Source organism: Phocoena phocoena, chromosome 10 (genome assembly GCF_963924675.1).
Source record: "Phocoena phocoena chromosome 10, mPhoPho1.1, whole genome shotgun sequence".
NCBI lineage: Eukaryota > Metazoa > Chordata > Mammalia > Artiodactyla > Phocoenidae > Phocoena > Phocoena phocoena.
Window position 1 is genome coordinate 3109408 of NC_089228.1, and position 12767 is coordinate 3122174.

The window sequence follows — 12767 nt, forward strand, 5'->3', positions numbered from 1 at the left end:
GATGGAGATTTGAACAAGGAGGTGATGGGGGACGTGGTGAGAAGTGGACAGACTGGCGGATACACTTTGTAGAATCAAAATGATGACCTCAGGTTAGAAATGGGACCAATAGCTTCTCCCCTTTCTACTCCACATCTCCCTGTCCTGCTGCACCAGGAATAAAATCTGGAGCATCCCCAGGTCCTTGAGTTCCTCTTCACAGGAGACAGGCACGTGGGCCTCCTGGAAGGGTGACGGGACATCCTTTTAGGGCCCTAACCCACCAGGCGCTAGGGTCTTACGTCCTGTCAATGCTGCTGCCACCTGACAAGGTGGGCTGCGTGACTCGGATGTCAGGGCTCGTGTCGCTGCCTCAGGGCCCACCAACAAAACGAGGCTGTCCAACACACGGCGGCCTCAAGAATCTCACGTGTGGCAGGACCACACAAACAAGAACCCCTCCAGCAGCAGGGAACTCGCCGGCCATCCCAGTCTTGCCACAGAACACCCACGTGACTTGGTCAGCCTCCACGTGGCTCTGAGCTGAGCTGTAGGTGGACATGCCTCCTTTCGGGGATGGAGAAGACCCATGAGGTGATGGACCCAGAGGAAGGGCTGCCTCTGCTCCTGGCCCTCACCCACTGATCCTCCACGAAAAGACGAAAGACAGGGGTGTGAAGCCCCATGGGACCCACCCTCCCTGGGGTCCTGCCTGATGCAGCCCTCACTCTTCTACCTGTGACACGACCACACACAACCAGATGGAAAAACAGGCAACGAGCACGAATAGGCAACTCACAGAAGAGTCAACCTGCACGGCCAGTAAACATAGGAAGGGATTTCAACCACACGACTTCTCAGGGAAATGTAAATCAAGAGGACAGTGACAAAGCATTTTACACCCATCCCCCAGGCAAAAATGAAGACGTCTGGGCAATCCCGTGTGTGAGCGAGGCCGAAGGTCAACACTGCCGGCTGGGGGAGTGGCACGTGGCACGGTCACTGCAGAAATCAGGTCCATCCTCATACCCTGTGCCCAGCAATTCCATTCCTCAGCATACACCCCAGAGAAGCACACACGTGGGCCCCGGGAGACGCGCACAGGGAGGCCCGCGGTGGCACTGTGACAGCAGGTGCTCAGAGACAACCCAGACGCCCCTCAACCAAGGCATGGGTGCACAGATGGGGTCTATTCACCACAGCTGAAATGAATCAACAACAGCTAAGAAGAACAACACAGATGGGCTTTGTTAATACTGAGGGGAAAGAAGTAAATTCCAAAAGACTGCCTATAGCGTGATGCCTTTTCTCTGTAAAATTAAACACGACTCAAACTAAATAATGTGCTTCTGGGGAATATATCAGTAGCATAAATTAGACATCAAGATTCAGGATAGAGAAAGTGTGACTTGGGAGGCGGGAGCAGGAGTTGCCTGAGGGACGTACACAGGGGTGCAAGCTACCGGTCCTTATTCTAATTGTCATGCTGGTGGTGGATTCAAGGGGGAGTTCATTGTTTCATTTATGAAAATGAAAAACCTGGAGTGGGGTGAACACCTTCTTGGGTCCCCAAGGGCCACACTGAGCCTGGTTAGCAGTTGATAAACTTGTCGTGGGCTCACATAAGCCCAGGCGTTTAAGACCCTCGAGCGCCAGCCTGTCACCTCACCTGAGGCTGCAGACCCCCGCTCGCCATCCCCTTAGCAGTCACACGTCGTCTTTGTCCCGATGTTCCCTCTGCCTGGGATCCCATTCACTGACCCATGAAATTCTTCCCACCCTTCAAGACCCAGACCAAGGCCATCTCCACTGGTCCAATCTGCTCTTTCCAAACTGGGAATCTCACCTCCGAGCACCCACCACACCCCATATGCTTTTCCCTAAAGTGCAGACCAGGCTGCTCTCAGGCTGCTTGTTATGGGCTGAATTGTGTCCCCCCGTAGAATTCATATGCCCAGCCCTAACTCTCAGTACGTCAGAATGTGTCTGTATCTGGAGGTATGACCCTTAAAGAGGTGATTAAGTTAAAATGAGGCCATTCGGGTGAGCCCTCTTCCAACCTCACTGGTGTCGTTAGAAGAGGAGATTAGGACACACAGAGACATCAGGGCACGTGCACAGAGGAAAGACCAAATGAAGACACAGGAAGAAGGCGACCCTCTACACACCAAGCGTAGGGGCCTCAGAAGAAGCCAACCCTGCCAGCACCTTGATCTTGGACTTCAGCCCCCAGGACTGTGTGTGGAAGTCGCCCCGCCTGCGGTCGGTCCTCATTCCGGCTGCCCGAGCTGCCTGAAAGCCCCACAAACAGTCCCCCTCCCTGGGAGATGGTGCAGGTGTGGCTCCCAGGCCTGGACAACAACAGCCCTATTGTCAGTGGCCCCTGTGATGGTTTGGGATGGACACACGCCCAGAAGTCAGGCCCCAGATCCAATCAGAGTGAGCTCCAGGGCTCTTGCAGGCGCTGCCACAGAAAGGTCAGGCTCTTTCCTGCAGGACCTGAGCCTGGAGGTTGACCCCCCCGACAGACACCTTTCTGCCCCAGAGGAAGCTGATGCCAGCTCACGTCCCAGGGCTCCCCAAGTCGGCACACCGACCTTCAGTTCCCGAGGATGCACAATTCCCTTTCCCGCCTGAGGCAGCTTGAATTGGGTTTCGGTTTCCAGCATCCACGAGGGCCTTGCCTGGTCCTGCCCTGGGGCCCTCTCCTCAGATCTAAGCAGTAAAGTCCAGAACACTCAGGAGGGGAGACAGAAACATAGGCAGAGTGGGGACCGCACTGGGCGTGAGGAGGTGGAGAACGGTGAGCCTTTGGGTCTCAGCATGGGATGCAGAACCCGTGAAGGGCTGCTGCCCCCCACCAATGTCAATCTCCTCCTTCCAGCTCCGTCACAGACCCTTAGCTTATCTCACAGCCGCTCGGAATTAAAAGAAAAAAAAAAGACTACATTTCCCAGCTTCCCTTGCAGCTAGGTGTGTCATGTGACTAGGTCCTGGCCAATGGGAAGTAGGCAGAAGTGTGGGGTGGAGCTTCTGGGAAGTCTCTGCAAAGGCCAGTGATGTGTTCTGCGTCCAGAGTGTGGACTTGATGGCCAGAGTCCCCAAAGACTAGAATCCTGATCCCTCACCCCTACAAGGCAGCCCCAGTTGGCTGGTCATTCCCGGAAAGAGGCAATCCCACGAGGGCAGGGCAGTGTTGAAGAGCCTGGAAAGCGTAAATCTGAGGCTTGCTTCTTGCTGTCCTGGAGCAGGTTGCCTATTTACACACGCGGAAGCCAAGGCTCAGAGGGGAAGTGACTCCTCAGACTCGCAGGGGTCTCATCTTGACCTCCCCTTCCTCTGCTCCCACTGCCACCACCTGAGAAACCCAGACCAGGGTAACTCCTTCCTAACCAGCCTCCAGATTGGCAGTCTCGCTCTATCCTGGCAGCTCACGGCCAAAACGGGTCTCCACTGCTACCACTTTGCCACCTTCTGCCTGGAAGACTGGACCAGACTCCTCACTCCCACACTTGCCCCTCCGCTCACCAGAGGAAAATCCAAACCCCGGACTTGGCCTGACAGGTGCCACAATGTCTGCCTCCTGGCTCCTTCTCTGACCTCTGAGTCTCTCTGTACTCCAGCCACGCCGGCCTCCGTGCTGTTTGTCAAACCACCAAGCACATTCCTGCCTCAGGGCCTTTGCACCTGCCGTCCCCTCTCTGTCTTCCCCCAGACACCTCCCTCACAAATCCAGAGGCCTTCCCTGACCACAGAGGCTGAAAGAGCAGCCTCCAGCCACAGAGAGCACCGGAGAAATTTTTGGTGAACGCATGAGTGAGTGAATGAATGAATTCTGTACCCACTCTTTAATGACTCTTCCAGAATTCCCATTAGATTGAATCACATAATGTTGTTATTTCTGTGGGCCTAAAACCACTGACTTGTGGCAATTTCACATAGTGCAACCTTACTTTGGCAGTCATGCCCCTGCTCAAAGCTCCCCGTTATCTCCTACCACCTAGAAATAGAAACTGCGAGCCGTGACCCCACACACCTCCAGGCTCTGGCTCCCACTCCCTTCCAGGTCCCGCAGGCCTACTGTCTAGCATCGCAATCCCAGGGGTTTTCTTGGCGCCTCTGTTTGCTTAAATCCCCTGAGGCCATCCTACCCAGGTCCTCCTCTCAAAGAATGCTCCTTGCCCCAGGCCTCTACTCCTGCTCAGTGTATACTGGTATTATAAACTGGTGGGGGCTTCCCTGTGGGCGCAGTGGTTAAGAATCCGCCTGCCAATGCAGGGGACATGGGTTCGAGCCCTGGTCTGGGAAGATCCCACATGCCGCGGAGCAACTAAGCCCGAGTGCCACAACTACTGAGCCTGCACTCCAGAGCCTGCGAGCCACAACTACTGAGCCCACGAGCCACAACTACTCAAGCCCGCATGCCTAGAGCCCATGCTCTGCAACAAGAGACGCCACGACGAGAAGCCCACACAGTGAAACGACAAGTAGCCCCCACTCACCGCAACTAGAAAAAGACCACGCACAGCAACAAAGACCCAACACAGCCAAAAATAAATAAATTAATTAAAATTTTAAAATTTTTTAATAAATAAATAAATAAACTGGTGGTGCATACTGGCGGTATTCCCCCGCCTCAGCCTGCAACGGATCCCTCAATCCTACAACTCTGGGCAGCTGGGGGCTTCTGGACAGCAGGGACTCCTTCATCCCAGGACTCCCTGCACTGGAGCCCTCCTGTTGCACCCTGGCAGGCATTATCACAATGCCACCAACAGGCTAGCTACTCCAGGACTGCGAGTGATACTGGGATCCGCCCAGTCCTAGGAGAACCTGCCACTCACTTTTTGCTGACCTTGGGCCTCAGTCTCCCCATATGTAACATCTCATATGTCAACAAAGACACAGCTCAAAATAACACCAGAGCCCAGGCCTGGGTCCCAGAAACAGGGGGCATGGGTGTGAGCAGGAGAAGGCAGGAAAACCACAGCAACCACAAGGGAAGGTGCCCAGGATGGTGGGAGATGATACCAGGCAGAAGGAATGCGTGGAGCCGAGGCCCCCAAGCAGGACCCAAACAGTGCCGTGTGCTTGGGAAACAGCATGAGGCTGGGTGGGCAAGGGGGACCGGAAGATGGGAGCGGATGAGGACAGAGGGCAGCGGCGGACCAGTGAGAAGTTGGGATTTCATTCTGAGGCCAGGGGGAGCCTCCCAAGGAGGTTAAGTAGGGAAATGACAGGATCTGATTTCCACTTACAAAGGACAACCCTGCCGGCAGGAGGGTTTGCAGGATGGCCGGAGGCTGGGAGGTGCCACCTGTGTGACCCGAGGGGGAGCGAGTGAGGGCATGGAGCAGTGGCCAGACTTGGGGTGGATCTTTTCAACATGAACTGGATTTGCTGATGTCGGGGCTGAAGGAGACAGAGAACCCAGGGGTGCCCTGTGAGCAGTCGAGCAGGCTGGGTGAACCACTGCAGCCGAGGGACCTGAGGCAGACCCGACTTTAAGGGAAGTTCACTGCTCGATTCAGCAGTGAGGCTGCAGGGTTTCCGGCCCCCCAGTCCAGACGCATACAAGCGAGAAGACATACAACATGGCCTTCCCCACATCGACCGGGGCTTCCTGGCAACCAACATTGTTCCCGTGCCCTTTCCACCAGGCTTTTACACCATTCCCATAAAACAGGGGTTGGAAATTCAAATGCCCACAGTGGCCAGGCAAGGCAATGCAGAAGGGTGGGGACTGTGGCAGTGAATGGGCTGCCCAGGTTCCACCTAAAGGGCGCTGTGTTCTCAGCTATAGCCCATTAGTAACTAAGTGGGCACAGGTGTAAGCTATCCGTAGATCTGCCAATTTTTCCAAAGAAGCCAGAAGTCCATATTTTTAGGCGAAACAGATAGTTTCTAAATTTGGGCTTCAATTTAAAAAACAGTATCAGTGCTGTATCCGCCAGTTAGCATTTGGGCCACTGGCTGCTGGTGTGCAACTCTACTGGGAACAGTTGGTGGTGGATTCCAATTGGAGAGCTGACCCTCATCAGCAGACCTAAATTCAAGTTGTGGCACCTGCAGGATCCCTCATCTAGGGCGTTCTAGCCTGCAGCAGAGAAGGGGGTCCCAGAGCACTCCCGAGGCAATTTGGTCTCCCCATAGTTTATAAGACCCCGCTTGGGGTGTCTGGGTGAGCACATACCCACTTTGAGCTCCTTTCCGAAGACGGTGCGCTCCCCCAGCGCCGAGCAGTTCCAGCGGCCATTGCGGAACTGAAACTGACACTCGTCCAGGCCCATTTGCGAGCCTTCTCCTATGACGATGATGGCGTCGGGCCGGCTCTGGCAGATCGCCCGCTGTCTGGGAGCCAGGCCTGGGATCTTGTTACAGATGATGCTCGCGCCCAGAGCTACCACCGAGGAGAAGCCACTGGAGCAGGGGACACAGAGAGATGGGGCGTTAGGCCAGCAAGGTGGGGGGCACACCTACAGGCCCTCCCTAGGCGTCCAGCCCTGCCCTCCCCCTGCTACTGCTCCCAGCACGGGTCTCTCAACTTTTTTGATACTGCACCCCCAACCCACGTTCACTCATTTATAATTCCCATCGGTACTTGTACCACGTGTATATTCAATATTAGTGAGGCTTAATTTCTTTCTTAGACACAAAGAAAGACGATGCGTGTCACAAACATACTGTCAAATGAACTAAGCCAGTTGCCTATGCATCTATGGGAGAATTCAATTGAGATGAAGTTTAAAATCATGCAAAATGGAACTGCACTGTTTAGGGGTCATCTCTGGGTGGTAAAACTGCAAAGGTAACCACCAAGTTTCACGTAGCGTTTGCCTCTGAAAGGGGGATGGGTGCACAGATGTTGATTAAAAAACAAAAACTGTTCAGACATGTTATATATGGACGACATATTGTATGTATGTATATGTTTTATTTTTAAAAAGCAACTGTGAATAAAAGTTGTAGTATTTCCTTCCTGCGTGCCAATGGAATACGTGTATCCCACTCCAGGTATAACTGGCCTAGAGGACGCTTATGACTATCGCAGCAAGGTTCCTGTCTTCCCAACTCATTCACAGGTACGTACTAGGCACCTATCAGGGCACCAGGCTCCCAGGCACCATGCTGGGAGGCAGGCAAGGCCCTAACTTCGAGGGGCTATGGAGGGAGACCATGCAAATGTCTCAAATGAACACAACACAACATTCAATGACATGCACTACAAAGAAAATAAATGAAGATGCTGTGATAACAAGTAGTGGTGGGTCTGGGAGGGAAGGGAGAGGGGCCGCTTTAGCATGAGTGGTCAAGGAGGGCCTCCCTGAGGAGGTAACAGTGCAGCAGGGACCCGAATGGTCAGGAACCAGCCATGGGAAGGTCTGGGGAAGAGTATTCTGGGCAGAGGAAACAGAAGATGCAAAGTCCTGGGAAGGGAACAAGCTTGGGATCGCCAAGGAACAGAAAGAACCCACAGAACCCAATGCAGAACCAGGGCTCGGTGGGGGGGCGGGGTCTGGGGAGAGGAGACGGCTCAGGGCTGATCTATCTCGGTACATCAAGAAGCACTGAAGGGCTGGAAGCAGGTTACTGACAGGATCCCATGCCTCCAGCCCCAGGGGGGAGAGGGCTCCAGGGCTCCAGAACAACAGCAGGGAGAGTGGGCAGGCCAGAGGTGGCTTGGCCTGGGTGGCCGCAGATGGAGGCGACCCAGCTCGCTGATGGATGAGGTGGAGCCGATGGGAGGGCTGGGGAAGGGTACAAGGGAAAGAGAGGCGTCAGTGTGGCTTGTGGGTATCTGGCCTGAGGGTGGGCCCATTTCCTAATATCAAGATAACCCCAAAGAGGCTCCAGTGGTAGCCCTGACAATGCAGCTAGCCCTCCCGTTACACAAAGATGGCCCACTTGTCTGGAGCTTCCTTTTGTATAATCCTTCAAAGGTCATCAAGCACCCTTTGAAAGAGAAGACCTCACTCTGGTTATAATAATGAGCTCCCATTTACATGGGCCATGGTCAGCCGCTGGGCTAATTGCCTCGTCTTTCCAGTCCAGGCTCAGCTGTGGGAAGTTGTTCTGGAATTGGGATTTCTCAAGGCGAGGGTCCCCTGACCAACACCACAAGAGCTGAGGTGACCCCACTCCTCTCGAAGCACATAACTGCCGCTCCTGCCACACACCAGCCCTCTTCCTGCCTCGGGCAGGTGGTCCCTCTCCCTGGAAGCTCTCTCACCCCCTGACCTTCACACGGTTGGCTTCTTGCCATCATCCAAGTAACCTCAAGGGTCCCCTCCCCGACCATCCCACCTAAGGGAACCTGCCTCTCCACCCCATCCCTCCTAACTTTCCATCACAATCTGTTTTGTTTACTTAATACTCTTGATTACTCATGGTCTTCTGAAATGTTTTAATGTACGTGTTTGTTTTTAACCTGTGTGCTTGCTTTTTTATCACCTGTCTTTCTCATTAGACCATCAGCTCCTTGAGGACAGGGAGGCTGTCTGCTGGGCTTGCTAAATGGATTGTGGAGCTTCAAAAATGTCACTGCCTATTACACAGCAGGTGCCCCTAGTTATGCCTTGAATGCATCCGGGAACTTCTGCAGCATCCCTATTATATGCAAATGCAGTATGGCAGGTGCTACCACTAACTCTAGACCAGTCAGCCTTTCGAAACAGCCCTATAGGGCAGGAATCACCATCTCCGTTTAACATATCCACTTTGCGTAGCTGAGAACCGAGGCTCACCGAGGTTGAGGCCTGGAGGCTAGCAGGTGATGGATCTAAAACAGGACCCTAGCAAGAGCTCTCAGTCATTCGTCTCAGCCACTCAAAGAGAGTCTAACAGGGAGCTAGGATGTTTTAAATGTTTCAGGAAGACGCAGCACAGAAAGAGGAGGTCAAGTGGAGATGTTCTGGCCACAAGTCAGGAGGAACCTGTCGACACCTAGTTGACCACCAGGAAATCCCTACACCAGCAGAGAGCCAAACTATATATTGCGGTAAAAAATGCACAGGCACCATAGTCTCGCAGCTAAGAGCTCAGGTCTAGGGTGCCATCTAAGCTTCCTTCACCTAGTAGCTGTGTGACCTTGGGCAAGTTACATCCCCTCTCTGTACTTCAGTTTTCCCATTGCTAAAATGAGGATATGAACTGGACCTCACCTCATAGGGCTGCTGAAAAATTAAATGTGTCAAAACATGGGAAGTGCTCTGAACGTATCAGGTACACAGTGAGTACTCAATAAATGAGCTGCTGTGGTGGTTATTATTGCATCTGATTGTTACAAAAAGGCTAGTGCTTGAGTCACTTGAACTATCCAGATAAAGTAAGAATACCACAGGTGCCCTGCCATCCATCCGAGGAACCAAAAGGCCTCCCATGCCCATTTTACAGATGGATAACCCGAGGTACAGAGAGCAGCAGCAGGGCCTGGCCCCAAACCACCCTGCAACTCCTCCCGACCTGGCCCTCTCCCCACCCCAAAGGGCGGCAGCGGGGCGGAAGGCCGGCGCCCTCCCTCCGGGCAGCTGGGCCCCTGCGGGGACTATGAGGTCTCGGCGCCGCCGGCGGGAGGTCGGGCGGGCGGGGCGGCCAGAGGAGTTATTTTCTGTTGTTTTCCCTTTCTCTCTCCCCTCCCGGGTCCCTCCGCCCCGTTTCTAATTAAAAAGGAGATAAAGCCGCACGCGGCCAGCGCCAATCAGCCCCACCGGCTTCCTGGATGCTGGATGCGCGCGGGACGGCGGGGCGCGGGCCAAGATGAAGATTAAAGCAGGGGAAAAAAAAGAAAGCCACCCAGATGCGGGCGAATCAATAACACTTAAAACACACCGGCAGGCAGGCAGCGCGCGAGCCTCGCAGCCGCCTCTCCGCCCGCGGTCGCGTCTCGGCCCGCGGTCAGGGCTGGCAGCCGCTTGGTCCGCTCTGTGCGCACCTGCTGGCCGCCACGGCCGGTCAACTTGAGAAATCCCCACGCCAGAGCCGCGGGGTGGGGAAACGGGGGAGTGGTAGTGACAAAACACAAAGGATCCACCACACACACACCATCGCCGCAGCCCCTGCAGTCCGACCTCTCCCCGAGCGGAGCTGGGGAGCAGGTTGCGTGAAACCTGGCAAGGTGGCCCTTGAGCGTCAGAACCTCTACCCATCCCTAAAGCCCCCGCCCCCACCTCCTGTGCCTCACGCGCATTATCTCCGAAGTACAAAGGGTGACTGGCCGCGCATATGCAGCTCCAAGACGCGTCCCGAGCCGCCCCCTCCCACCTTCCAGCCAGCGCACCGCCCCGGCCCCACCTCCTAGAAAGGCTGGCGTGAGGCAGGGAGGGCTGCTCCGCGAGCAAGCTGGCCGCCTTGGGTGCCCAGTTTTAGGGGGCGGGGTGTCCCGCCTCTCTCTGGCGCTGGCTCTGCGAGCTTGTCTCCCTGGGTGTCTCGGGCCATCTCTAGTTCTACCTTTGTGTGCGTCTGTTAGGGTGGTTGGCGCTGTCCCCTTCTCCTGGGATGGGGCTCCGGGAGTCTGAGGGTCCTTGGAAACCGGGTGGTGCCAAGGCTCTGAGGAGCGGTTTGTGTTTTTGCCAGCGAACGTCCCTCCCTCCGGGTACCTGTTCCCTGTTCACGGACCGGCCCCGCCTGCCGCCCGGGGACTGCCCTGTACTAGGAGCGGCTGTGCCCTCGCCTCTGTGTACAGAGTTCCCTTCGGGCTCTGGGGGCTGAGCTCCCTGCGAGCGGCTGTGGTCCCGGCAGGGTGTTCCCGCTGGACCTGCTGTTCCCATGCCCTGGTCTGAAGGGTCCTTGGGAGACGATGACCTTTGCAGCGGCTAGCCCTCTTCAGAGTCCCCGAAGCTGGAGCGTCCCTACTGGCTGTCCTTGGTTTGGGGGTCTTCCAGCCTCAGGCGTTCTCAGGACGGCCGGTCCCCCTGCCCGTGTCTCTGGAGCTGTGCGCGCCCCTGGGGCTCCCGCCCGAGGGGGGCCTTTGTGCGCCCACTGCTCCCGCACCGCGCCCACCCGGCGTCTCTGAGGAGCCAAGGAAGTTGGCGGCCGGCGGCGGCTCGCGGGCGACGCAACCCCTCCCCAAGCCACGCCAACTTTGCCGGGACGCGCGTGCAGGAGGTGCGAGCGGCCCTTACCCGATCCGGAGGTAGACCATGCCCAGGCTGAGAAAGAGGTGGCCCAGGCAGCGCCGCGCTTTCCGGTTCATAGTCCCCGCTGGCCGCCGGGGCCGCGGGCCGGGCTGTGCTGATCCCGCGGGCCGGCCCTGGCAGGGCAATCAACATAGCCCGCCCGGGAGGCGCGGGCCGAGGCTTCCCGGGGCCGTCTGTCGTGCGCCCGTCCGCGCGCTCGGCGCCTGAGCCTCGCCGGGAGCGCGGGAGCCACGGAGCGGGAGGAGGGAGGGAGGAGCGAGCGCGGCACGGGGCGACGCCGGGCTGCGCGCGAGCGGCCGGTGCAAGTGTGCGAGGCGCGGAGAGTGCGGGGGCGCTGCAGCCGCCCGCCCCCGCCCCCGCCCCTCCCTCCCTCCTTTCTCCCGTCCCTCCCCCGCCCCTCCCCCACCCGCCTCCCCGGAGCGCCCGCCCCGCGCCCCCGCGCCCGCGGGACAGGGCCGCCTGCTCCCAGCGCGCTCGCGCTTGCCCCACGCGCTCCCGCGGCGCCCCCTCCCGGCTCCGGGGCGCCGAGCTGGGTCCGGGGCAGTGGGAGTCCGGAGGGGCTCCACCCGACGCTAACTCGTAAATTGCGGGGCGAGCGGACGCGCAGGGACTGCCCTCGGGGTGGCGGGAATCGGGGCTCAGCCGAGAACCCTTTCGCCCTGGCCTGCCTCCCCGTCGCCGCGGCCCGGCCGAGCGCTCGGAGCTGTGGGGTGTTAGGGCGCACCCAGGTTCCTCCCTCCCCTTGGCTTCCAGCCCAGCTTCAGGGGAGGGCGCCCCCTTATGCAGGGCTACTGGCGGAGCGGGGACGACTGGCTCAGAGTATTCCTCCCCGCCCCCGTCTATTCGAGGCGGGGAGGCAGGTGGGTGCCCAGGTGAGACAGCCTCCTGTGGAGTCCCGCTCCTAGAGGAAAGTCGGAGTCGGGCTGAGGCCTGGACGCCCCGCACGCACCCCAGACGTGGGGCGCCCGAGTAGCCGTAAGGCTCCGGGCGCAGCCGGCTGCTCAGCGCGCTCTCGCGGCGACACCTGGCGGGCGCGACGGGCGGTGCAGCTCCGCCTCGCTCCCGGGGACAGCGTCGAGGCTGACCAGAGGTCCTGATCCTTTCCTGTGACAGACACCCCAGTCCAGTAAGCTAGGGGGCGGTTGGACTCAAGTTTCAGCTGAAGAAATCGAGGCTCAGGGGCGCAAAGGTGTTTTCCCACAGTCACCAGCTGGTGAATGGCAGCGCCAGATTGGAAACAAGGCGTGCCTGACTCTAGTTAACAGCCCCCTCCACAGGGCTATTACTTCTGAATTGCTTTTCTAAATTACACACACGTGGGGACTTCCCTGGCGGTCCAGTGGTTAGGACTCCGCGCTTCCACTGCTGGAGGCTCGGGTTCGACCCCTGGTTGGGGGAACTAAAATCCCGCAGTCTGGGGAACTAAGATCCTACAACCGCATGGCACAGCCGGAAAAAAAAAAAAAAAAAATCATACACGTTCCCTGAAAACCACTATTCTTGCCTTCATTCCCATTCCACAGATCTCTGTGCCAGGCACCAGGGTGGGCACCGTGGATACTATGAGGAACAAGGACAACGTCCTGCTCTCGGAGCTGGTGGAAGAGGCAGACCAGAAGTAAACAAATGTATCATTTGAGACATCACAGGGGC

At 57.2% G+C, this 12767-nt stretch overlaps 1 protein-coding gene across 1 annotated transcript in view; it reads right to left on the minus strand.

The window, feature by feature from the left end:
* WNT7A (Wnt family member 7A) overlaps nucleotides 1-11170 on the minus strand; it is a 66194-nt gene extending 55024 nt beyond the window's left edge. Inside the window, exons 1-2 of the mRNA XM_065885689.1 lie at nucleotides 11100-11170; nucleotides 6173-6399 (exon numbers count right to left, since the gene is read on the minus strand). Of these exons, the coding sequence (XP_065741761.1) occupies nucleotides 6173-6399; nucleotides 11100-11170 (298 nt within the window). The remainder of the gene's footprint in view (nucleotides 1-6172; nucleotides 6400-11099) is intronic.
* Between the last annotated feature and the right edge of the window lie 1597 nt (nucleotides 11171-12767).